The 27,803-nt window shown below is 35.6% G+C and overlaps 1 protein-coding gene across 1 annotated transcript; it reads left to right on the top strand.

The window, feature by feature from the left end:
• The first annotated feature begins 96 nt into the window (after positions 1-96).
• On the top strand, positions 97-25,807 carry egln2 (egl-9 family hypoxia-inducible factor 2). The gene is made up of 6 exons (XM_058799830.1): positions 97-321; positions 983-2,296; positions 18,742-18,861; positions 18,958-19,094; positions 21,057-21,124; positions 22,488-25,807. Exons 2-6 carry the CDS (start codon positions 1,208-1,210, stop codon positions 22,538-22,540), a joined length of 1,467 nt encoding a protein of 488 aa, XP_058655813.1. The 5' UTR covers positions 97-321; positions 983-1,207; the 3' UTR covers positions 22,541-25,807.
• Positions 25,808-27,803: the final 1,996 nt, after the last annotated feature.

The following is a 27,803-nucleotide window of genomic DNA, read 5'->3' as shown; positions in this document are numbered from 1 at the left end:
TTACTAATCCTACTATGGGAAAGACTACGCTCTTTAATATTAATTAGGCTTCTTGATTGGACGCTTCAAGAGCATCGCTAATGAATATTAATGACCCAGGGCTTGGCAATAGTAGCATGCGTAATTTTGCCACCCGCACAGTGTTTTATCAGATACGAAGCGTAGGCTACTTACTCTTTGTTCACCAAGGATTGTAGGGACAGAAATTACAGTGTTGTCTGTGAAAAATGTTGTTTTAATTCTGTTTACCAGCTGAAATGAGCGTGTATTGGATATGGGCGAGAGAACACCGGAAATTCTTTATAATCGCTGCTGGTAGAGGTAAGTATACTAAGCCAAAATACGGCAAAATTTCTATCTTCGTAGTTAAGATTTTGTCTTAACTTTATGAAAAGACAATTAATATATATTTACCAGTTTACCATGATGCATAGTATAAAAACAGCCTACATATTTAAAGCAATATGTGTTAAACTAATGGATTGGGTGCCCGATCATTTAACCGGTTTAATTATATTTTATTTAACTTAAATCGTTAATTTTTAAAAATATATATATATATATATTAGAGCGTTATGTATAAATCTTTTGGCGTACAAATATATTTTATTGCACACATCTGATTAATATTTTATCCATAGGTCTATCACAAATGAATTGAATGAATATATATGTATATATATATAATTTTTTTTTTCAAATATTTGTCATTTTCAGTATACATACAAGTCGTTTTGTAAGTAGGTTTACGAAGAAGGTCTGGACTTTGTTCTGAAAATAAATGTAGCTTCTTTCAGTAGCCTACTATCAACCAAAAGTTTATTTTATGACATTTTTTATTGTTTCATTACACTATATTTCATCTATCTATATGACATTTTCAAAATTATACAGAGTATGACTGGGCAGATTTACAATGTGCGTTAGTTAACGTGCCTTTTAATGTTTAAGTGATTTAACCGATGTTACTCTCTGTCTTTAGACGCTCATACACCCGTGCCCTGGAAATAAACAGCCATGGAAAATAGCTAATAGTTAATTCAGTAATAAACAACTAATAAAAGGAGTGTATTTATGGTGTGCTGTGAAAGTTTAGTGAGGAGCTTCGTGATAACAGCGCCGCCAGGCAGGCATGAGCAGAGCCGATTCTGCAGAAAATGAGGATTGGACGTGAGCTACGTGCGCATCCAGGAGTAGACGACATGACATGGAGAGACTGGAAAACACGGACCTTTTAAAAACGCACGGACGCGAGAGTATCTGTTCCCCGCAAGAGAGAGTCACCAATGGCTGTTGTGATGCTCACGCAGTGAATACAATGGGTTTGAACGCGACCACAGCAGAGGAGCTGCTGGCTGGACATGCGTCTAGATCTGGACCCGGGATCACGCTTCTGAAGGAGTCCAAGAGCGGCTTGCCTTTGTATAACGGTGGAGGAGTGGTGTCCCCTTCACCTACAGCAGAAGAAAGTTATGGCGAGGTCCCTGCACAGACGCAAAACGGGTGTTTACATCTAAATGGACTGGCGGAGACCCCCAATGGGGGCCTCACAGCAAATGGGGACAGGACTTTGGACAGGCCTTTGAAGAAGCCTTGTGGAGATGTGCGATTCAGACAACTCCAGCACCAGAGGAGAAAAGATGAGGAAAACAGAGACTTCGGGGCCCATGGTGGTTGTCCCGCATCGGGGTCTGGATCTGGCGGTTCTTTGGAAACGTCCCACGGACCGGACAATTCTTATCCTCCACTTGAATGCAAAAGGAGAAGGCTTGAATTGGACTCCAAAACAGACTCTAGTAAAAGCACACGGGCTGTTGCGCCCCTCGCAACTAATCACCAACTCAAAAACTGTGGCGGCTCCGTGTCGTCGCCCGGTTGGGTCCATCACAATGGACACAAAGTTGCAGTGAACCAGGCTGAGGTGCGCTCTGCTCCGCCTATGGTGGCCCCCAGTGCAGGTTGCTCTCCGGAGCACATGGCTCAGCAGTACATAGTTCCTTGCATGAAGTTTTATGGCATTTGCGTCAAAGATGGCTTCCTGGGCGACCGACTGGGCAGTAAGGTCCTGGAGGAAGTGGAGACTCTAAATCACAGTGGGAAGTTCAAAGGCGGCCAGTTGGTCAGTCAAAAAAACATCCCATCTAAGAACATCCGTGGAGACCAGATAGCCTGGGTCGAAGGCAACGAGCCGGGCTGCGAGAACATCGGGAGCCTCATGGCTCACATTGATGAGGCAATCATGCGCAGTGCGGCCAATGGACAGCTGGGGAATTATGCCATAAACGGCCGCACCAAGGTGAGTGAGGTGGCATATCTGTGCTTAAAATTTAAACTCGCGTCGTTCCAAAACTGTGACTTTCTTTCTTCTGTGGAACATAAGAGATTTTTGAAAAGCTATGGATGTAACCAAATTGTTTGGTTACAAACATGCTTCAGAATATTCAGAAAAAGGTCTTGTAGCAGTATAAAGAAAGTCATGCAGGTTTGAAATGATGTGAGGGTGAGTAAGTGATGACAAAATTTTAATTTTCGGGTGGAATATTGTTTTTGGTACTTTGGAGCTGTATAACACTGGGGATGGCTGTCACACTTTTACTGCAGTAAACATTTCTCAGGGTAGGTTTATTCTGTGAAAGTCTAAATATCTGTATAGGCACAAAGAAAGTCTATTAAGCTATTTAAAATGTTGACCATTATTGCAGATGAAAATAAGATACAGTTTATTTACAAAACAAATATGGTAAGTTGTCAGCAAACAGCAGTTTAAAATTAACATCTAAAATGCCTGCCTTGACCTCACATGCACCTTTGAAAAAAACTGAAAACATCCTTGTTAAAGGGATAGTTCACTCAAAAAAAGGTGTTTTTTTTTATTTTTTTATTTGCTCACCCTCAATTTGTTCTAAACCTGTATGAATTCCTGTCCTCTGTTGGACACAAAAGGAGATATTTTGAAGAATGTTGGTAGCCATTGACTTCCATAGCATTGAAGTCAGTGGCTACCGGCAATTGTGGATACAAACATTCTTCAAAATGTCTTCTTTTCTGTTCAACACATGACAGTGAGTAAATTATTGAATTTTCATTTTTGAGTGAACTATCCATTTTACATCTAAAATCTTACTCTAATTGCATGGTTTTATTGTTTTTATATTCAACATCTGGTGCAAAGATTTTTTCACTTAAAACCTTTAAGTTGCAGTCAAATTTACCATTGATAACCAAATTTAGCAGTCAAAGTCCAGTCATTTCAATAGGATTCAATGGTATCTGAAAATCTGTTCAAGGGTGAAGGAGTTCCCCATGCTGATTTTTCCACTCCGATTCACTGCGTTGACCAACAGACAGCTGCTTGATCTGAAAATAACATCTATGTGAGCTGTACTTTGTGTATTTTTTGACAGTGGACAATTTTTTTTTTGGAAGAAAATTCACAAATGTCACCTCGCCTTTATAGTTACAGAGATCTAGGCAACATCTATGTGTGACAACATTCCCCGGTCTCCTCGCTAGTTAAGCCATTACTTGAAAGTCAAAACTGGCACACACACTGTGCAAAACTGCATTCAGGAAGTTGTGGTTGGGTGTATCGGACGAGATATTGATGTCTGTGTTTCTCACTGTTTCCACTGATCTCAACTACCAGCCTGAAAAATGCAGTCTTATCTGATCCCAGATCAGTGTTTCTCTGGCTTTGAAGGCTCATCTGTCAATCTCAATCTCCAGCCCATATTCAAACAACATATTCTTACTGCCACTAAAGTGCATTGCTTGCGTGTAAGGTGTGTGTGCGTGCTTGTATATACAGCATGCTCATTGTGCGCGTGAGACCGTATCAGAGCTTATCAGATGAAAATCGTAAAAACAAATCCTGGATCTGAAAATGAGAATTTCATTTTTTGTCAGGTTGAAATATGAAAGTAAATGAGACTCTGACGTCGCAAACTGTTGAGAAAACACATTGCTCAGTTAGTGTGTGAGTGTGAATGAACATCACCGACCCGTATGTGCTCAGAGTGCCGCATCGGCCCTCTTAGCGCGCTGAAGTGTGTCAGAGTGAAACTGCCCCTATGACGCAGGTCTGGTTATTTGAGCTTGGCAGGTCAATCCAGTGTCCAGTGGTGTGTGATCATCATGCTGTGGCATTTTCCACACATAAATTAGGTAGAGGAACACATGCATATTCTCAGTTCTAGAGCAGCTTTTTCCAAGTATGCTTATTATGAATAGTGTTTTATGTACACTATCGTCCATAAAGAGTCATTTGATTGTTAAATATTTTTGTTAATGCAAAGTCTCTTATGCTCACCAAGCCTGCATTTATTTAATGCAAAAAAGAATAAAACAGTATTATCAAGGAATTTTATTAAAATTTAAAAGAACTTGTTTGCATATATTTTAAAATATCAGTTATTCCTGTAATGCAAAGCTGAATTTCCAGCATCATTACTCCAGTCTTCAGTCACATAATCCTTCGGAAATCATTCTAATATGCTGATTTGCTTCTCAGGAAACACTGTTTATTAGAATTATAATGTTGAAAACAATTGTGCTGATTAATATTTTTGGAGAAACCATGATACACTACTATTCAAAGGTTTGGGGTTTAATCAATAAATAAAAAATCCTTATTTTATTCAACAAGTATGCATTAAATTGATCAGTAAAGATATTTATAATGTTACAAAAATTTCAGTTTCGATTAAATGCATGGTAAAGGTCATTGCACACTGAGTCAGAAATTTTCACACGTTAAAAAATAAATACGACCTCACGTTTACACACTGCCTAAAAAAATTCAGATGAAGTTCGATTCGATTTTCTGCGTTTTCGCATCCGTGGCAAGCATTTTGATAGGAAATGATGACGAATACAAAAAAACCCAAAAACGCATACGAACATTTCGGATTCAGTGTGACCCCGCAAAATATTAAGCAGCAAAAATGTTTAAGTAATTGAAAATAAACAGGGAAAAATGTATTATTGTTACCATTATTAATGATTGAGCACCAATAATGATTTCTGTAGGATCATGTGACACTGGCGAATGGGCTAATGATACTGAAAATTCAACTTTGCAGGAAACATGTTTTAAAACATTAAAATAGAAAACAGTTATTTTAAATGATAATATTTTACAATATTATTGTTTTACTGAATTTCTGATTGAGTGAATGCAGAGTGAGCATAAGAGACTCTGTATCTAAATGCACAGTCATTTTTATGGCTGCGGTAGTGTTATGAATGCAAAGCCAGACTGCAGCTCAGACCATGTGGGCATTCCTGTTGTAATCACAGCCTGTCCACATTGCTGTTGCTGTCAGAAACCTGATCTGGATGACCTTTTTATGAATCTCAGCATGGTGTCAGTGTGTTCACTGCAGCTCTTTCATTAGAGTGATTGAGGGAGGAGAGGCTCTTTTCTCCTTCCTCATGAGTCTTCTGTTCAGTAGGTCAAATCAGTCATGCTGCAGTCGCTGTCCTCGCATCGGCCTTAATCTGCAGTGAATACTTTTTAATCTGCAGTGAATACTTTTTAATCTGCAGTGAGGGAAGCACTGCATTATTCTCAAGTGTTGTCCTTTCATTGTGGCTTTTACCTTACAGTCACATCAGTTGCTGTTTGCATGTGTAAATGATCAAAGGTTTGAGAAGAAGCCAGTGCTGATGTGCAGCTTCACACGTGTGTCCAGTCATACGTTTATGCCTGAAGGAAAGATCTCATACCTCAAACCTTGAAATGGGAACACTAGTACAGCGGTGTTCACATGCTTTTGCAAGTGATTGACAAAGACATCATGCATCATGCTTGATATTTTGTAGTTTTGCAACTTTTGATAATTGATTGGTTTTTTTTGGTCGAAGAGAAACCAATCTTTTTCAGTATTTTTTTTGTCAAAAGCATGTTGTTCTGTGTCCAGTGTTCTCCTTCAAATAATATGCATTTTCATGAAAAGGTTTGTGGAATTGACGATGACAGAAACATCTTATAAAGGTCTGCAGTTTAGTACTGCTTCAACAGTTTCATCTGATTAATATGTCCATCTGTTTGATCAGAAAACAAATGGAAAAATGTAAAATCAGACAAATTAAATGAGATGTACTACCATTCAAAAGTTTTTAATGTTTTTGAAATAGGTCCCATCATTCTAATATGCTGTTTTGTGGAAACTGCAATACATTTTTTTGAATTCTTACATTAATAGAAAGTTTAAAACGGCATTTATTTGAAATAGAACTATTTTGCAATATTATAAATGCGTTTATTGTCACTGCTGATCATATTCATGTGTCCTTGCTGAATAAAATAAATAATTTCCAAAAATCTCACTGACCCCAATCTTTTGAACGGTAGTGTAAATAAACCAACTTATTTCCAGCATGTTATCTCACATATTGTCCAATGCTTTCTTTCAAACAAGTATATAAAACAAAATCTGTAAATACACATTGCACATTTTGTACAAGTAATGTGTAACCTATAATTTCAGTATAAACCTCAAACACAGACACATGTAATCAATGAGTGTTCACAAAATGTAAAGGATTGGTTCAATTCCAGAATGAAAATGTCTTGATAATTTACTCACCGCCATGTCATCCAAGATGTTCATGTCTTTCTTTATTTAGTTGAAAAGAAATTAAGGTTTTTGAGGAAAACATTCCAGGATTTTTCTCAGTATAGTGGACTTCAATGGGAGCCAATGGGTTGAAGCAGTGGCGTAGTGGACAGGCGCACACAGGGCACACACTATGGGGGAGGGCCGTGTGTTGGGGGCCCCCCACGATAACCTGGAGTGCTGGAGTGCATCTAAAGACGACTATCATGTATCAATGATAGCGAGAGGTATTGTTAAAAGCATGAAATATTGGCAATATTAAGAGCATTTGGCATTTCCAATCAATGTAGGCCTGTTGCATTCTTCTTATTATAAGGCCTATAATTTATTATTATTATTATTAGATTCATTTTATTATTAAATTAATATTACAATTTTTTGGGGGGGGGGATGCCCCAATGCCACTGGGTTGAAGGTCTAAATTTCAGTTTCAATGCAGTTTCAAAGGGCTCTATCCTAGCCGAGGAATAAGGGTCTTATCTAGTGAAACAAATGGTAATTTTCTAAAATAAATAAATAAATAAATAATATACTTTTTAACCACAAGTGTTTGTCTCGCAACTAGCTCAACCTCACACATTACATAATCACGCACACATGACGTAGGTGGAACCACCGACCCAGTGTTTACAAACGTGCAAAGAAAGTCTCATACCTTTTACAAAAAAAAAAAGTAAAAGAATGATGTTGGACGATTTTGAAGTTTTTCACCTAATCGTGAATAGAAAGAAAATCATCAATAGAAAGTGACCAATTGTTTTTGAATTGAATAAGACCCTTATTCCTCAGCTGGGATTGTGTAGAGCCCTTTGAAGTTGCATTGAAACTAAAATTTAGACCTTCAACCCGCCGATCCCATTGAATTCCACTGTATGGAGAAAAATCTTGGAATGTTTTAACTGAAGAAAGAAAGACATGAACATCTTGGATGACATGGGGGTGAGTAAATTATCATGAAATTTTCATTCTGGAAGTGAACTTATCCTTTAAGGTCACATAAATGCCTGATCTTTAATCTTGTAAAGTTCAAAAATGGCACAAATAAATGTTAGGCCCAAAACCTTGAATACAGTCTTCATTCTAGCAGCTAATTCATTGTCTACATGTTTGTTTAGGTTTTGACATCAAAACCAGATAAAACCCAAGTGATTTTAAAACATGCATGTAAACACAGTTTACTTGCATTGTCGGGTGTTTATCAGGAGCTGATGGTTATCAGTGAGTTGCTATTTATTTGAATAGTCTACAGTTTTCATTATTAATTAGTTGTTGCAACCCTAAAATTTAGGTAATGTTAGAGTGTTGATAGCACTACTTGATTATAGAATTATGTTGAACCGGTTAAAGCAAGGCTATTTAAATTGTCCCAGAGAGTGATAAAGCCACATCAAAAAGGTTGCAGCTTTTCCTATTGCATCAGAATGGCTCTGGTCTCACGTCTCTGTTCCTCTGGGGCCGCGTAACTCCCTCGTTTTCTCTCCAGTGCGCTGATTGTCCTTGATCACCCCTCCCATTAGTTCTCTGTCTCCTCTCCCGAGCCTTATCAGACCCCTTACTTTTTAGCTGGCCAAAATATTTCTCGCCGTTACCCTGGAAACAAGACACGTAGCACGTTGTATACTGCAGGAGAATGAGTGTGGGTGCCCATGCCCAGCTTCCTTTCTCTCTAATCCAATGCTTTCAGAAAAAAGACCTTGGTTTCGTTCTCGTATGCATAGAAACCATTCGATTTTGGGAAGATGTGGCAGGGGGGAAAGGATAAATAGAAGGGAACAGCGAGTACCAGCGTTGAGCTGCACCAGCCACATGGCAGACTTCATACGCCTCACGCAGAAAGAAGCACCAGCCAAACAAAACACCACCAGCATTGCTTTATTCGCATTCATCCACTTATGAGTTAATAGCATGAAGTCAGAGTCAGAAATTAATGGGAGCTTTAGGCAAAAATGTTACCGTAAGTGATAAACTGTTCTAGAAATTTAAAATTCAGCCAGACATTATTGCAAAATAAACTGTCAGGATGAGTAAGTAACCGCCCGGAACATCCTAGCAGCCACATGCTGAAAACTACCTGAGTGCCTTAGAAACCATTCACCCTGGCATTGTGGTTGTGAGTATTGTATGAGCTAACAGTTCTCTTTCTTAAAGGGATCGTTTACACAAAAATGAAATTCCGATCACACTTTATTTTAAGGTCCAATTCTCGCTATTAACAAACCATTAAATACGACTTTTGTCTCAATAAACTCCTAATTCGCTGCTTATTAATATGCATCATGCAGAATATGTGCTTTATAAGTACTAATAAACAGCCAATATGTTAATAATAGACATGCTAGTAAGCATGTCCTAAATTTTTGCACATTAAAAAATAAATATGACCTCACGTTGTGTCAATCACGTTTACACACTGCCTCCGAAACTTTTGTCCGTCATAAAAAAAAATTTGGATCAGGTTCGATTTTCTGTGTTTTCGCATCCGTAGCAAGCATTTTGATAGGAAAGGATGAGGAATACGAAAAAACGTAAAAACGCACGTGAAAATTTCGGACTCCGTGTGCAATGACCTTTAGAGTTGGTCCTGGGTGTGTCTCACATGTCCTGAAAAGTGAAGCTGCGGGCGCTTTGATCGCCCCCTGGTGGCTGGCTGCAGTACAGGTCATAAACCCCACCCTCTCCATGTAAACGAATGGGACTTTATTTTAGCTAGTAATTTGATGCTATAAAAACGGGGCGTGTCGTTATGGTTGATTGGGTCTGCGGGAGTTTGATTCCGCGGCTCCACCTCACGACACTACTGTGCAGATTCTGGCTCCAAACGAATCTCTACTACGCAGATTCAGGCTCCAAATGACGTAATTTGCTCAAGATGGCAGCAGCCATACTGAGATGTATTCGCTTCACTTTTCTATAGTGGAAGGAAGTGGAGACACGTCGTTCATCTTTTTATACAGTCTATGGTTGGCCCCTATGAAGCTGCATGATTCTAGATAAACTGAGAATCACAATTTATTTTGTCTTAAACAAAATAATGTGACAAAATATTAATTTCTGCAGTCTATTTAAAAGTGTTTAATTAATTTGAATGAATTAATAAACATATATATATATATATATATATATATATATTACAGTGCTGCTTGAAAGTTTGTGAACCCTTTAGAATTTTCTATATTTCCTGAAAATAGACAAAGAGAACCCAATCAAACAAATGAGACAATTTTTTTTTTTTTGTCATTTATTTATTCAAGAAAATTATCCAATATTGCATATCTGTGAGTGGCAAAAGTATGTGAATCTCTTGGATCAGTAGTTAATTTAAAGGTGAAATTAGAGTCCATCTGTGCAGAGGTGTTTTCAGTCAGTACGTGACCTGTTTTATTCAAAGAACAGGTATCTATCAAAGTCTGATCATGTCTGTGGAAGTGAGTCATGTCACGAACAAAGGAGATTACTGAGGATCTCGAAAAAAAGTTGATGTTGCTCATCAGGCTAGAGAAGGTTACAAAACCATCTCTAAAGAGTTTGGACTCCACAAATCCACAGTCAGACAGATTGTGTACAAATGGAGGAAATTCAAGACCACTGTTACCTTCTCAAGAAGTGGTCGACCAACAAAGATCACTCCAAAGCAGAACGTGTAATAGTCTGCGAGGTTGTTAAAGTTCCCAGGGTAACTTCTAAGCAGCTAAAGGCCTTTCTCACATTGGCTAATGTTAATGTTCATGAGCTCACCATCAGGAGAACACTGAGCAACCATGGTGTGCATGGCAGAGCTGCAAGAAGAAAGCCACTGTTCTCCAAAAAGAAAATTGCTTGCTAAAGATCATGTGGACAAGCCAGAGGACTGTTGGAGAAAGGTTTAATGGATGGATGAAACCAAAATAGAACTTATTGGTTTAAATGAGAAGCTATTGTGTTCGAAGAAAAGGACACACTGCATTCCAGCTTAAGAATCTTATCCCATCTGTGAAACATGGTGGTGGTAGTATCATGGCTTGGGCCTGTTTTGCTGAATCTGAGCCAGGACACCCTGCAATGAATTCTGAATCATACCAGCAAATTCTAAAGGAAAACGTCAGGACATCTGTTTAAGAACAGAGTCTCAAGAGAATGCGGGTCATGCAGCAAAACAACAACCCCAAGCACACGAGTCTCTCTTTAAAAAATGGTTAAAGAAGAACAAAGTTAATGTTTTGGAATGGCTGAGTCAAAGTCCAGACCTTAATCCAATTAAAATGTTGTGGAAAGACCTAAGCAAGCAGTTCATAGGAGGAAACCCACCAACATCACAGACTTTAAGTGGTTCTGCACTAAGGAATGGGCTAAAACTCCTACATGTTATTGTGCAGGACTGATCAGCATTTACAAGAAACTTTACCTTCAGTTACTGCAGCAAAAGTGGGTTACACCAGATAAGCAAAGATTCACATACTTTTGCAACACACAGATATGTAACACTGGATCATTTTTCTCAATAAATAAATGACAAAGAAAAAATTAATTTCTCACTTGTTTGATTCGGTATGAATGACTGTAAGACTGAAATAATACTGGGTAGCTGAAAAATTGATTGTGAAGCTGTTTCTTTCCTAAAGATAGTAACTGCTCTCTCTGTCAGCGGCAGTGCGAACACAGATTTGAATGTTCCGGTAGGACTCTTTTCAAAGGGAGAATCGTTGTCATTTAGAAATCAGATCACGTGGGTGTTTGAATCGAGATCGCAGTCTTTTAATGATTAATGCTGCAGCTCTAGTCCCTATAATCATGTTGTTTCAAACCTACATGACTTTCTTCTGTGGAATACAAAATAAAATATTGTGAAAATATTGATACATTTTGGTGACAATTGACTTCTAAAATATCCTTCTAAAATATTTCTCAAAATATCTGCTTTTTGTTCAATGTTTTGAAATTTCATGAGAGTATATAATCACAGAATTTTCATTTTTGGGTGGCCTGCCCCTTTAAGGAAATTTAAAAATCACGTTAGACATGCTGTTGGTTTAATTTTGTTGGTAATAATGGAGTATTTATTTCCATTATTTGATTCAATAGACCCTTTGCCAGGAGTTTGATTGACAGGCGATCTGACCAATCATAACGCCAAATCAACAAACAAACAAAACCAAACCAGGCAGGAAAGTAGATTAATGTCGGTGGACTTGAACTTGAAAAATGGTGTGCATTGACATCTTTCCACGGTTGAAACAAGATACCTTCTGATGTTCGTTCATGTTTATTTTGATGAGCAACAGTGAGGGGGGCGGGTCTTTGGGAAAGGTAAATTAAAAGACCAAAGACTTAGAGGTTAAAAAAATGGTCTTGAAAATGCCAACGTGGAATTATTGCTCCACAGCAACAATGTTTGAGACTTTATGAGATGGTTACACTATTTCCAATCTCTTGTGGTACACTGTAGATACAAAAATTAAATATGAAATGTTGAGCAATGGAATTATTTCTCAATTTTGTTAAGATGCTTAGTCTTTGGCAGGGACAAAGACAGTAGGTTATACAATAGCAGAAAGGTGTAGAGAGGAAATCATGTATCAGCATTTTATCAGCACTTCAGCTCGGTCTTTTCCTCTGCAGTGAAGTGGTACAGCGGAACTGAATGGGAGAAAGTTTTGACTGGACAGTATTGCAACATTTCCAACCACAACCAAGTGACATAGATGGAAATATTTTGGAAATTATGGGTTCCAGATGAAGCCAGTGTTCTGGTTTCTAAAAATGGCATCATAATTGGTTTCCATTTTGATTATGTAAGCATCATATAAACACAATAACCCAATGGCCATAACCAGACTAATTCAAGAAATCTGAACAAGACAACTGGCGTATGACTGTATTAATCAGAATTTTGGTTCATGTAAACATCTTGGAATATCCACCAAAACTGCCCTTATTAAAAATACACTAAAGTGTACTACTTTTTCACAAGTTTACAGAAATAATCTATTTTAAAAGAATATACTTAAGTGCAAACTGAACATAATATTTTAGGAATCATAACTGCATGTTATATTGCAATAAAATGAAAGGTTCTATAAACACTTCTGCGTGTAATTTCATAACTATTTCTATTGTCTTTGAAATATGGTTAAAGTGTACTGCATTTGTCATTTAAATTCCTAAATACTTAAATTCTGTTGAAACTTGCATGTCATGTATTTAAATACATTTGTAAGTAGTTACATATATGCAACAATGTTGCAAATTATTATCTACAAGTACAGCTTTTATTTATTTATTTATTTTTAAAAAACATACTTTTGATTTAAAGTGCACATTCAATACAATTAAGTGTGCTTTTTCACAAGGTTGAAAATTTACTCTGCATATGTGCAAACAATAATCATTCTGGATAATATTAGATGCAAAGAGCTATTAATTAAAGGCACACTAAGCAGATCATTTTGGAGGATAATTTAAATCATTCACAAAACCTTTTTTTTTTTTTTTTTCACTTTTTAATTTCTGTGGAACAATACAAGCAAGCTTCATAAGTGAGAGACATAAATGATGCATTATTTATTTTTTAGTATTAAAGAAAATAGCAGAAAATGTTAAAGTCTCATGTTAAAGAATAGGCTGATCACATGGTTTACACAGGAACATTGCACATTCTTTTTTAATTAACTTTTTTTAATTAATCTGATAACAATGTGCATGTAAATGTCAATTAGTTCAAAATGAAATTCCACTTTTCTTGTTCTCTGAATTTGTTGTTGTAGTCCTGATGTTGCAGCTCGTGTGTGTGTGTGTGTGTGTGTGTGTGTGTGTGTCCTTATCTAACCCTTATGTCCTACTTATCCTCTGTGCTCTCATCATCAGGTTTACACTCTTTTATCTCAGCACAAGCTGTGCTCAATATCTACCTGACTATCAAGGCTTGAAAGGATCTTGCATGATCAAAACAATATTGTTTTAAGGAACTGTTGCGTGTTAACCATGAAACAACCAAAGAATATCAAACAGCTCATTAATGACACAGCATCACCTTTTATTTAAAAGTCTATTTATCATGGATTATCTTGTCTTTAAACTTGACCCTCAGGTGGGCATTGTGCAATGTGGGTTTTGAATTACGTGAACCGTTTGACAAGAATGAATCAGATTTCTCAAAACTAAATACTTGAGAGACAGACGTTTTAGGCGAGTGTGTTTGAATATTGGCTGTAAAGATAAGTGCACAATGCAGTGGGACATCGATGACAGTGATGTAGTGTTTTGGGGCATTTAGTTGTGTGTGTGTGTGTGTTTCCACTTTGGAACCCACTTTCATTTTTGTTCTTTCTAATTGGATAATTGAGCATTTTTCTGCTCAGTCGCGCAGTGTTTGTTCAGTTTGGGTGTCATAGTTGGCTTCCTGTGAAACCCTTCAGTCTGCCAGTGGAGGTCATGTCCTCTACTCTGTTGAGAGAAGCCAAGAAAAAATCCAGTCAAAGCAGCTCCAGACTGCTATCTGTGGTCATCAGATTTAGAAACATATTTAGAAATGTGTATCCTGATGAGTAAGCAACACATTTGCTTATCAGCATGCCGTAAGAATGATTTTTTAACCATTTGTTAATATTAGTTAAATACAGCAGTTAACATGAAGAATACTTCTAAAGCATTTATTAATGGTTAATTTTAGTTAATTGTTCTTAAAATCAAAAGTTGCATCTGTTAATATTATTTCATTTTCTCCAACATTTACTAATACATAATTAAAATCAAAAAGTTTTAACATTATTTAATGCATCTCAGCTAACATGAACTAACAATGAACGGTTGAATTTTAACTAACGTTACCAAAGATGAATAAATACTGTAACAAATGGTATTTCTCATTAACTAACTTTAACAAATTTGGCCTTATTGTAAAGTGTTACCAATTTGGGGTATGTAATAGTGCTGTCAAACGATTAATCGCATCCAAAATAAATGTTTTTGTTCACATAGTATGTGTGTACTCTGTTTATTTATTATGTATATATAAATACACACCCATGCATGTATATATTTAAGAAAAATGTTACGTTTATATTAAATATATTTATATATAATATAAATTATATGGATATAAATACATATATGTAAATATTTTCAAAATATATATTGTATGTGTGTGTGTTTAAATAAATATACACAGTACACACAGATATATTATGTTAAAAAAACGTTTATATTGGATGTGATTTCGCGATTAATCATTTGACAGCACTAGTATGTAATTCATTCATTAATATCTTTATTTTTATTTATTTATTTATTTATTTGTTTGTTTATTTGAGTCTAACCTTGTGTCAGTATGTAGAAAGCGACAGTATATATATATATATATATATATATATATATATATATATATATATATATATATATATATATAACAATAGAAATATTTTACAAATTCTTGGACATTTTCTGTGTTGTTTTCAATTGTAAATTTAAGAAGATTTAAGTATAATCACCAAAAATACTAGAACCTATAACATCATTTTAATTAATAGTTTAAAATGAGCTTTTTCAATTTTGCCCAAAAATTAAAGAGATCATTTCCACAAAAATGAAAATTCCTGTTATAATTTACTCCACAACTGTTTGACATGGAACATAAACGAATAAATTTAGAGTGTTTATTTCCCCATGTCATTGGTCACCAAAACTGTGGTTTCCAACATTCTTCAAAATATCTTCTTTTGTGTTCCAAACAGGTTTGGAATGACATGAGTGAGTAAATAATGACAGACTATTCATTTTGGAGGAACTATCCCTTTAAGAAAATAGTGCACAATCACTTTTGTTGATCTTCAAACAGACCTTTTGCCGGAGTGCATGCTGGCTGTGAAAGAGAGGTGGACTGAACGTGCCGCTGTCTGTCCACGTACTGCCGTTTAACCCATGTGACACATTACCACTATGCTGTGCTCCAGTGATAAAGGCTGAGATAAGGGTTAGGGGAGATTCTCTCAGGGGCTTGATAAAGTACTGACCATATCACAGAGCCACAGCTAACAGAGCACCCTGATGACTCGCATTCCTGCCGAAACAGACCCCTTTAACATCTCCACCATCATCCAGCCCAGGAATGCCTCATATCAGCCAGAGCTGAAACTGTGCCAAAACTCAGCTCTACAGAAGCCAAGCCATATGCTGTTGGTGGTTTGTTGGCCCTTTTTTCCAAACAGTCAAAAGAAGATAGGAAGTGATTGGGGGTGGGGATCTGGAAATGGTACGAGCCAAATTTGAACTGATGATGCCCGTATGAGCACCACAGCTTAACACGTCAGAGCATGTAAACTAACTACCGCACCATGCAAAACATATGACCAAACAAACTAAGCTAAACTCTTTCAAAAAATAAATAAAAAATTACATGATCCTTCAGAAATCATTCTAATATGCTGATTTGCTGCTCAAAAAATTTCTTCATTGCAAAAAAATACTTTTGAACAGTGGTGTAAATAAAAATGGAATGTATGAAAATCATTCAACAACATTTTTAAATTAATGACAAAATGTTAAGTGGTGTAATCATTAATATATTAAGTAAAATAATTTTATGGGTGTACACATCTTAAGAATTTGTAATTGTTTAATTTTCATTTTTACAATAATTTTTGGACACTTTTATTGTAACGAATATTTTATATATTTATTTATTTTTTATAACATTTGACAGTAAAACAGTTTATTTATTTATTGCCATTATAATACTGTTTTTTTTTGTTTTTTTTTTTTAATCATTTGCAATATTAAAAAAAACAATGATTGGAGATTAAATTCATGCCCATTTAAGAAGATCTAAGTATAATCACCAAAATTCTAGAAAATTATTCTGTTATTAATACTTTAAAATGAGCTTTTTTCAGTTTTGCCCAAAAATTTAAGGGATAGTTTAACCGAAAAAATTTACATTTTACTTTTGTTTGCTACTAACTACTAACTTTTGTTTTTAATTCAATAAAAATGTAAAAAGTAATAGCTCTTGACACAAAAACAGCAGTGTTAATCACTGACCCTGATAGAACTGTTTGTTTTAAGTTGTGTCACGTGTCTGTTATGAAAGAAGCTTGTGTATCTTATTTCATTCACCACCCTGATGAGTTAAAGTATTAGGCCAGGATCTCGATGAGACACAGACACAGACATGTGGTCATAAACAGCACTGTATGATGATGGACGGCTTGTGTGGTCGCTCTGCGCAGACATACTGTACCATACAGCACCTGCTATTCTGAAGCATGAGCATGTGACCTTTGACAGGTGCCACAGAAAAGCTTCACTGTTTAGAGCCCTAAGAAATCAGTTTTATTTTTTCCAAAATTCCTTTTTTTTTTTTTTCAAATTCTATTTTTTACGTTTAATTTTTCTGGACTCCTTTGGAATGGTTAAAATAAATTTTATCAATCAAAAAAGCATGTCTAATTAATTAAAATGATGAAACTTACAATTTCACATCAATTTATTATAAGTTTATCAAAAATTACATGTTAAGGGCCCTATTTTATTTTTTCTCACCATATATTTTATTGTAACCATATTCTGTGTTTTAGCATGTCTAATTATTTGAATGCATAAAAACAACTTAATTTATTCAAATTTATACTTGAAATAGCCTTATGAAATGTTTTTATTTTCCTCTGTGTGGTGTATTTAAATTTTTCTGGTTATCAAATGAAGGCATTAAGCAATTTCATTTATCTTATTGAAAATTAAACAAACTTTATTTTTTTGCAAACATTAAAATTAAAACACGGAAGAAATGTTGTGTAATTATTACTTTAAAAAAGTAAAATAAAGTTGTAATAAATTTATTAGTAGTAGTATTAGTATGTACATTCTATTGAACAATAGTAATGTATTTCTGGCTCAATGCCTTCAAGTTAAACCAAACTTTTATTTTGACGGGTTGCCGTGAATACCTTTAAATTATGGTATATATATATATATGACTGTATTTTTACTCCAATCAAACGGTAAAATGCTCATGAAGTGACTCAGAGCAGTTCTGGAGATGTTCATGTATTTATGTCCTCATTTAGTGAGACAACAGACGCTGAAATCACCGCGAGCGTCACGTGTGCTTCAGTGTGTGTGTAGTAAACGAAACCACGCGTCTGCGCCATTCATTTATACAGAGACACACAGAACATGCAGTTTATGTTTAAATAGTGTTTTTGTGCTTAACAGATACTAGTCCATATCGCGATTTGATTTAAAAGTAATGACCTACTTTTGATTAATTTATCCAAAGTTTGACAAATTCCGTCACATTCCGCTTTATACAGTTAATTCAGTTTTATGACTGGATTCCACAATTCCATTCGCGCTTTCTGCATCGTGGAGATCATAGGGCCCTAATCATCCTGACACCAAAGCGAAGCGAGTGGTAAATCTCTTAAAGGGCCAGAAGATTAAAATAATGAAGAACTTAGTGTTGTCAAACAGTCCTGGACATCGGTACCAGGTCGATACTTAAATTTACTATACTTTAAATACTATAAACTATACTATAAATTTACTATAATTTACTCACCCTCATGTCGTTCCAAACCCGTAAGACCTTCGTTCATCTTCGGAACACAAATGAAGATATTTTTGATGAAATCTGAGAGCTCTCTGGCACTCCATAGACAGAAACGCAACTGTAATGTTCTCAGGTCCAGAGACGTAATAAAACCATCGGTAAAACAGTCCATGTGATATCAGTGGCTCAACTTCAATTTTGCAAAGCTATGAGAAAAAATAAAACGACTTTATTCAACAATTCTTCTCCGCCGAGTTACTGTCTTTCGCCATTTGGAGAGTATCACAACGCATACGCACGCTTTACCCAAAGCGTAAACAATGCTGATTACGCCGATTATGTTCTTGCGCGCACTTCCCCCCCGAACGTAAACAACTCTGATTACATAGATTACGTTCTTGGGTACTCTCCAAAATGGCTGAGGTGAACTTAATTTTGGGGTGAACTAACCCTTTAAAACCCTTGTTTCGGTACAGTTATTACTTTAAATGTGAGTAGGTGTTCCTGCAGTGTTTAGCAATGTCACAAAATGTCTTTATTTAATTGTTAATGATCTGAAAACCTTATGTTTCTTTAACCCCCTCTCTTCTGTACGACCAGGCCATGGTTGCGTGTTACCCTGGAAACGGAACAGGATACGTGCGACATGTGGACAATCCTAACGGCGACGGACGCTGCATAACCTGCATCTACTATCTGAACAAGAACTGGGATGCGAAGGTATGCTGTGACCCTGCGTATACTGTTAGCTGATTAGTCAGGAGGGGAGTCTTCTCTAATCGATTTCTGCTATTTGGTTTTGATCTGTTTATCCAGGTTCATGGAGGTTTATTGCAGATCTTCCCCGAGGGTCGTAATGTTGTAGCCAACATCGAGCCTCTGTTTGACCGTCTGCTCATTTTCTGGTCAGATCGCCGGAACCCACATGAGGTGAAACCAGCTTTTGCCACTCGGTGAGGAAACATACTGTTCACAGTTACACAGTCACACACAAAGAGCCAAATGCAATTCTAAAATGCAATTCATACGTACAACGCATTGTTATTCAAGTATTATTTATGCACTGTATTTATTAATACATTTTATATTTAAATATATGTATTAATATTATGAATTAACTTTTACTTTTATATTTACAGTTTTAGTAATTGTGCAATGTGCTTGTATTTTGGGGGATATTTTTATTAGGTTTATTTTATTATTTTGTGTTCAGTTTTAATATTTTTAGTACTTAAACTTTTTAGTTAGTTGCCTTTATATATATATATATATATATATATATATATATATATATATAATTTTTTTTTTTTTTTTTTTTATATCATTTTATAACTTGAACAGACCTCTTCTTTGACTATCATAATTTTAATTTACGAATTATCGTATCATATTTTTAGGGAATTAAGTAAAAAATGTCAGGGTGGTGCAATTGTCTTTCTGTCTATCTATATCCATCTACATTTTAATATTTCTATTTAGTTTAATTTATTTTTTCTTCAGTTTTATTTTTAGTAATTTTAGTACTTTTTTTTCAGTTAGTTGCCAATTTTCATTTAAGTTTTTCATCTAATATTTATATTTAAAAATGATTAATGATTATATAACAAATAATGTTTTTTGTTTTAGTTAATGATAACAACAGTGGTACAATGACTTGAACACACATCTTCTGTGATTACCATATTTTTTATGAATTAAAATTCATATTTTGTGGGATTAATAAAACATTTCAGGGTGGTACAACTGTCTTTCTGCCTATCTATATCCATCTATATTTATTATTTCATTTAGTTTAATTTATTTTTATTTCAGTTTTGGTTTTAGTAATGTTTTCCGTTAGTTGCCAGTCATTTATGTTTTAAGTTTTCCATCTAATATTTATACTTAAAATGATTAATAATGGTCATCTCTTCTGTGATTTATCATATTTTTAATTTATGATGTAAAATTAATTATTATTTATTTTGGAGAACTGAGTAATAATGTCAGGGTGGTACAACTATCCTTATATCATAATGGAAAAGGTTTTATTAAAATAATGAAATTCCTAATAATAAAAACTCAGCATAATCCTTTATTATTATTATTATTATTATTATTTTAAGCATTCTGTCAGATCTCAGTCATGTGGTGTGACCAAATGCAGAAACTTGTAGAAAAACCAGAAAAATGATATCATAGAGAGGACCCATGACTGTGTGTCCAGGCCAATAAGTCTCTTAAAATATCAGATAATTTGACCTTTTTATGAAAGGGAAAGGTCATTTCAGGCTGTAAAATGTCATGTGGTAAATACCGCAGTCCTACAGCTCTCGTAAACTTCTCATCTCATGGACTGTGATCTATCCAAACACACACACACACACACACACACACACGCGTGCACTCGTCTGACCTCGTCCACCGCCATTGTTCTCGCACCGCTACAAACACTACGGATTGATTTGATCCTGCTCTTTAACTGCCGCACCTGCAGCTGCTCTTCCTCAGGAAGACGCTCTGTGTTGAAATGAGTTTGATGAAACAAATTAAACGCTGTATTTTTGGCTCATCCCTTCCTAGTAAACAATCAAAAGAAGCTCTTGTCGTTTACGTTTTACATTGCATTCTACATTTAGGATGAGGGTCATGGTGTATCAGCCCCCATCGCAGCTGGGGGGCGAGGTGGGGCGCAGGAAGTACGTGCTTCCTGCTTGCAAGTGGCCGCCGCTTCAGTTTGTGCGCTCGTGCCGGTAGGAGAGAGCCAGGAATAAACAAGTCACTTTACTAGCGTTAACCCTTTCTGTGCTTTATACTAACAATGATCCACATGACTCAGACTCCATATCACAGTTCCTAAACCTCTGCCTTGAGTTAATCAGATCAATTCACGGTCATCAGACTGTCTGATTGAATGAATCTTTCTCTTCCCACAGCTACGCCATCACTGTTTGGTACTTTGATGCAAAAGAGCGGGCTGAAGCTAAGGAGAAGTACAGACTGGGTGAGTTTCGTACCTCTTAAACGAAACTTGAGGCTTAGGCTGTTTTCTCACTACATGTTTTCAGTTTGACTTAAGAGTTCAGTGTGTTTGGTTGGTGATAATACAGATAGACATTGTTGTACTCATGTTGATGATGGAAGAGTATTGCGGACCACAGCAAGCTAGTACAATATGAAAACAGACCTGTGAGGGGTTGAATCAAACTCAGATCGGACTAAGCAGCCAAACCAAAATAGTCAACCAAAATCTTATATCACTGTAACTTTATATCTATTATTTACTAATATTTTTGCTGTATTTTGGATCAAATAAATGCAGGCTTGGTGAGCAGAAGAGAATTCTTAAAAAAAAACAAAAAACATTAAAAATCTTACTGTTCAAAAACTTTTGACTGACAGTATTTATTTTTATCTGTTTTTTGTTAGTTTTTCTCTCCAAAAGTAACAGTAAATACATTTATAATGCTGCACAATTTAACATTGATAAAAAAATTTTTTTTTTAAAGTTTGTAGTGGCTGAAAATTCAGCTTTGCCATCATAGGAATAAATGACATTTTTAAATATTTTTTTAACAAAGTTATTTTAATTTGTGACCATAATAATTAAATAATACATGCAGACTTGGTGAACACAAGGGGCTTCCTTCAAAAACATTAAACAATCTTACCAACTACAAACTTTTGAATGGTAGTGTGTACAAAAATATAATTTATATAAGTATGCAGTTTTGAGTTAAGGTATAATCAGCTGCATTTTTCTTCATATGCTAGATAACCATAACCTGTTTTTAATCATCTAATACAAAAAAAAAAAGATACATAATGAAATGATTTTCTATTTTTATTATGTGTAGCTTGATGAACACAAACCAAAAAATATGATTATTCACAACAAATGAATGACAGGTCTGTGCAAAGCTAATAACAAGTTAAAAACAAAAGATCCAAAATACGTCAATCTGACTGGATGAGCCACAATTAAAGCTTTAAAAATTAAAATGAAAAAAAAAACATCTTCACTAATGCTGTAAAATTTTAAATGGTAAAGGTAATGGTAACATTTTAGATTTAATGTAATGCAACAACTTTAATGTAACTAAGTTTTTTTTTTTTTTAAGCCAATTTGTTTTTGAAAACCATAAACATATAAAGTTGGCTGTCATTAAATTTATTTTCTTGATGGATTTATTCAAACATTTCTGCTTCTGCCTATTTTAGAGTTAATATTCCTATACACTGAGTAAATTTTGAAAGCTGGTTCTCAGCCTATCAAAGTCTTGTTTTAGTTGTCTGCAAAATACTGAAAACTTTAATTTGCTTGCTGTTCACCATTAAATATCTTCTCTTTCTCTGTCTTTTAACAGCTACAGGACAGAAAGGAGTTAAAGTGCCCGTCACACAAAGCAGCAAGACCTGAATCTCAGTCATTCATGTGAACACTCAAGTGTGTCCTGTTTATGTGCGTGGCAGCCTGCGCCGCCGCGCGATTGGCTGTTTTCAAGAGGAGATGCAAGAAGCCTAACAATCACGGCTCTTTCTGTGGCCTCAAATATCCAACAAGAAATTTGATTTGATTGGGTGGATGCGGGACTTTAAATGAACACCATAAACAGATATGTCTCAAACTTGATGGTCACGGCTCTGAAAGGCTGGCAGGATTGGCAGATTTTCCTCATCCCGTGGAAAGTCAACAGTGGAAACATCACAAACGGACTTGAGTTACTTTAGTATTTTGAGTAATTACTGTATTTAATAAGAATTACAATCTCTAAACTCAACCCTTGCTTTTCACAACACTACACCTCTGTGTGTAAGTGGGTAGATGAGATTTTCCAGTGGCCTTTGTCATATCCTGTTTAGCCCCACGAATGTGTAACCAGCTTAACACTGAGATCTGACTTATGCCAACGCTCGACTAAATCATGAAAACTGACATAAAATAACCAACAATCCCATTATAGATGAATGCTTCGGTGGACACAATCCCTTACGATTGAGCCTGAGCCCTTGGAAACATTCAGGGTGAATTCATTCAGAATGAACAGCGCCCTCTGATGGCGTCAGTTTTCACGCTATGCTTTGTTCATGCAAGTACAGTAGCACCACCAAAATTTTTGCAATAAGCTATTTTGCTTGCAATGGTTTCTTAGTTTGCAGCAGACCTTAGGGCCGTTCATTTAGGATGTACTTTTGCAGTCCGTCTTCGATATTTTTTTAAGTGTTGTCCTCGCCATTGCTTTATATCTTCAGAGATTCGTTCCACGAGAGCTGCGTTTTAAGACACATCCAGACTGGGTCCCGTGTGAATGGCCGCGACCTCAATTTGTAATACTTTGCTGGGATTGTACACTGGGATGCAACTAAAATAAAATTCTGTCCGATAATGAAATGCGATAATTATTGTCTAATTATAATCGTATGTTATAACCGATAACCGATAAATGGATATAAATAATAAATTCTATATTGTTATAATAATTGTAATAATGCATTAAAAATAAAACACTAAAAACTGAATTTAGTGAATTTTAGGTGTCACAACATTCATAATGTACAGTATGAAAAATTATTACACTTAACAGTGATATCAAATTATTAGTATTTTTTACAGAAGTTTAAGAAAATGAAATATAAAAATGCAGAAAATGAGCTGCACAAATAAATGTCTAGTATTGATTATTAAAAAAAAAAAAAAAAATCAATATCGGCAGATACCTAATATGGAACCAAAATATTGTACATCCCTAACTGTAACTGAAGGTCTAAATGAGAGATTTATATATTTGAATTGCATATAAAATTTCCATTTATTTGATTACGATTTTAACTTAATTTGGGATGCACATTTGTCAGTCATGCATAAAAGAATCATAAATTGTAATAGCACTAATAAACTGACTGTTTTAAAGACATAACCAGGTTTATATATTTATCATCAATAAATCCAATTTCTTTCAGTCTCATACATTTGAACTAACTGCATCATTGCTTGTTCCAAAACTAGCCATATTTTAACCTTATTAACCATACATTTTGACTGAATAAATGCAATAAACCGGTTTATGCTGATTCTAAGTAATTTGAATAAATGCATTTTAATAATATACTTATTTAAATAAAATCAAATAGATGCAAATAATAAACCATGCAATGATTTTTGTTTCTCTTCATGATTATGTATGTCTGACAAATATGCATCACGTTACATTTATTAGTTTATGTTAAAACTCTGTAACCTAAATGAATGGAAATTTTAATGCACTTAAAATACATAAATCTTACATTTTAAGCCTAAACATTTTGCAGCATCGCTTCACCACGGCAATCCATTCATCTGAATCAAGTGAAAATGCTTAATCTCTGGATATAAACCCGATTTTAATGATCACCATCATCATTTGATGAAATACTGCCTTTCAAATCCCTTTTAAATAAAATCCAGTTTACCTGCTTTCCATAGATGCCAATAAATGGCTACAATAAGTGCGCCGACCACATGCTACAGTCAATCTGGCACATTCTGCAGCCTCATTTGCATAGAAAGAAGCTATGTTTGCCCAAAAAATAATAATAAGGATTTACTTTGAATGTGCATGGCACAGTGTCCAACCAGCTCATGTAGAACCTGAATAAATTCTCGGATTCTGCGTGCAGTGGTGAAGTCTGCTAGCTGTGTGCTAAAGTGATTTCACCCCTCAGTTTTCAGGTTACAATTTGCAATCTGCAGAATGTATGTTCTGTAACAAAATGTCAAAACAGGGTGTTTGTGACCTTTTTAAATACTGCTGCATGCTATCTTGGCTTTAAAGGGTCTTTCTACAGAGATGCACTTAACTGAGAGCTGACAATCTCCTTCCTGCCTCAGAGAGGCGCTGTACAGCAGAAGAGATCAGTATGGGGCTCTCCTCAAATTCTGGCAACGTACAGGTGACCTGGAACACACAACAGCCTCATTCTATCAGGTGTCCACACATGCACTACCCTAGTGCCTACATCTCCCAGAGGGCATTGCAAGTTCATCAGATGCTTATAAGAGGCTATGTTCAGAATGGAATACTCTGCACTGCTTATTTAAAACCAGTATGCGACAGTTTGCAAAGCTAAATTGTGAAATGAACTCATGCCAACAACAACAAAAATTAGGATTTTTTTTTTTTAATTCAGGTTTGTGTAAAAATGTCTTAAGTTGAATGTATATGAAATATGAATAAAAATATTTTTTAACATTTGTAAATATATTAAAATGCATCTGGTATTACTTAGTTTCTCTGGAAATAGAAGGGCAAGCACAATGCATTGTCGGTGCAGTGGTCGTATACTGCACATTTTGGCAAACTATATATATATATATTGCAGAAAACAGTCAGAGAAGTGTGCTATTCTGAACATAGTCACAATCTTAGAACCTGAGATTTCATGGAAACATGAAACAGCACAGAACAAGAGATATTCCAGCGAAGTATGACCGAGGGAGTGTAGTATGTGCCATAGACGGCCAGAGAAGTAAAACGGTAAAGCACTTTATCATAGAATGTGTGATGTTTGAATGAGAAGCTACCGAAAGAAATGCTTTGTCCCGTGTAACAGTATGAAACTTAAATCAACTGAGAACAAAAACATGTTTGCTTAACTTTTCTGAGTTTTGCAGTATTTAATTAAAATGTGTCAGATTTTGTACAGCTGACCACTGTGGTGTTTTTCTTTTCAGCTTTGATATAACTATATTTGGGTCATTATTCTGCTTAATAGTAACTCTGTTTCTTTTTAAATAGTTTAATAGTAATAATTTATTAATAAAATTGTAGTTTCACATTTTTTATTTTATTTTTGAAAATGTAGTTGTTGTCTTTGTTGTTATTATTATTATTATTATTACAATAATCTTTGTGATAAAAATAATTTATATGAATTAAAATAAAGCAAAAAATGAAATATAGAAAATTAGAAATGTTATAAATTAAAAAAACATGTATACAGGGGCGTAGTTTGTGGGTGGGGTAGCTAATAACCAAAACTAGCAAGTACAACCTATGTAAACAAGTAATTGTTAAATATGATGTTACTTTATTGCACCAACTTTGCATAGATAGCACAAAAGACCATTTCACAAAAGTAAATATAAGCAAATAAACAAATAAATAAACCTTATGAGTGAGCACGACCCGGGACTCTACTAAAACACTTCACACTTCAACCCCCCCAATGTTCAAACCAAAACTACGTCCTTGCATGTATGTGTACATATATATATATATATATATATATATACATACAGTATCTCACAAAAGTTTCGGCAATCATTTTAGTATATCTTTTCAAGGGACAATTCTATAGAAATGAAACTTGGACATATTTTAGAGTAGTCAATGTGCAACTTGTATAGCAGTACAGATTTACTGTCCTCTGAAAGTAACTCAACATACAGCCATTATTGTCAAAAAAGCTGGCAACAAAAGTGAGTACACCCTACGTGAAAACAGCTATATGTCGTTTAACCATGCAAAGCCACATGTCCTATTCATCATGTTCATGGTTTTTGTCTGCTTGACAGGACCATACAAATTTGTGTATCTTGTTTTAGAGCAGTTAAAATTTGGTGCTTTGAATACAATTCTCTCATACTGACCACTGGATGTTCAACATGGCACCTCATGGGAAAGAACTCTGAGGATTTGAGAATTAGAATTGTTGCTCTCCACAAAGATGGCCGAGGCTATAAGATCAGTAACACCCTGAAACTGAGTTACAGTACAGTGGCCAGGGTCATACAGAGGTTTTCCAAGACGGGTTTCACTCGGAACAGGCCTCGCAAGGGTCGATCAAAGATGTTAGATCCTTGTGTTGTGCTTCAGGTGCAGAAGCTGTGATTTGAAAGTCTTTTAGTCCCAACATTTCTGGAATTCGGGTTGTGTATACATATACATACTGTAACAGTTATTCAGTTACAGGGATGACATTTTTAAATAGCCTTTAAAGCCCCATAGCAGAGTCCTCTGTGAGCTTCTCTGCAAACAATTTAGATTAACCTTTTTTCCAGGGTACATCGGTAGGCAGGAGTACCCCATCGGGTAAAGATCTCCTCAACCAAGATTCTTGCCACTTGCGGTGCTTTACCGGTCCGCATTGGGAACATTTCAACCCATTTAGAGCAGTAATCCACCACAACAAGGAGGTATTTGTGTTGTTTGGTACTTCTGGGAAAGGGTCCCATAAGATCTACACCCAGCATATGCCCAGGTTCCACCACTGGGGTTGACTGTAACTGTCCAGAGGGTCTAGTGATGGAAGGTTTGTACTGTTGACATACCTGACAATCTTTGCAATATTTCCAGACATCTTTCCGTATACTAGGCCAGTATGCAACTTCTAGCAGCCGCATAAGAGTTTTCAACCGTCCAAAATGTCCACTCAACGGATTATCATGAGCATGGAGATGAGGTGATGGTCATGGATGAATGGCACAATGGGCCTCAGGATCTCGTCACGGTATGTCTGTGCATTCAAAATGCCATCAATAAAAGCGCCACCATGGGCCACTCGATCCACAACTTTGACATCAGCAAACCGCTCACCCACACAACGCCATACACGCTGTCTGCCATCTGCCCTGTACAGTGAAAACCGGGATTAATCCGTGAAGAGAACACCTCTCCAAAGTGCCAGACGCCATCGAATGTGAG

The sequence above is a fragment of the Onychostoma macrolepis genome, chromosome 15 (assembly GCF_012432095.1).
Source record: "Onychostoma macrolepis isolate SWU-2019 chromosome 15, ASM1243209v1, whole genome shotgun sequence".
Lineage (NCBI taxonomy): Eukaryota > Metazoa > Chordata > Actinopteri > Cypriniformes > Cyprinidae > Onychostoma > Onychostoma macrolepis.
Note: the sequence above shows the minus strand (reverse complement) of the source record. Positions and strands in the feature narration are given on the sequence as shown.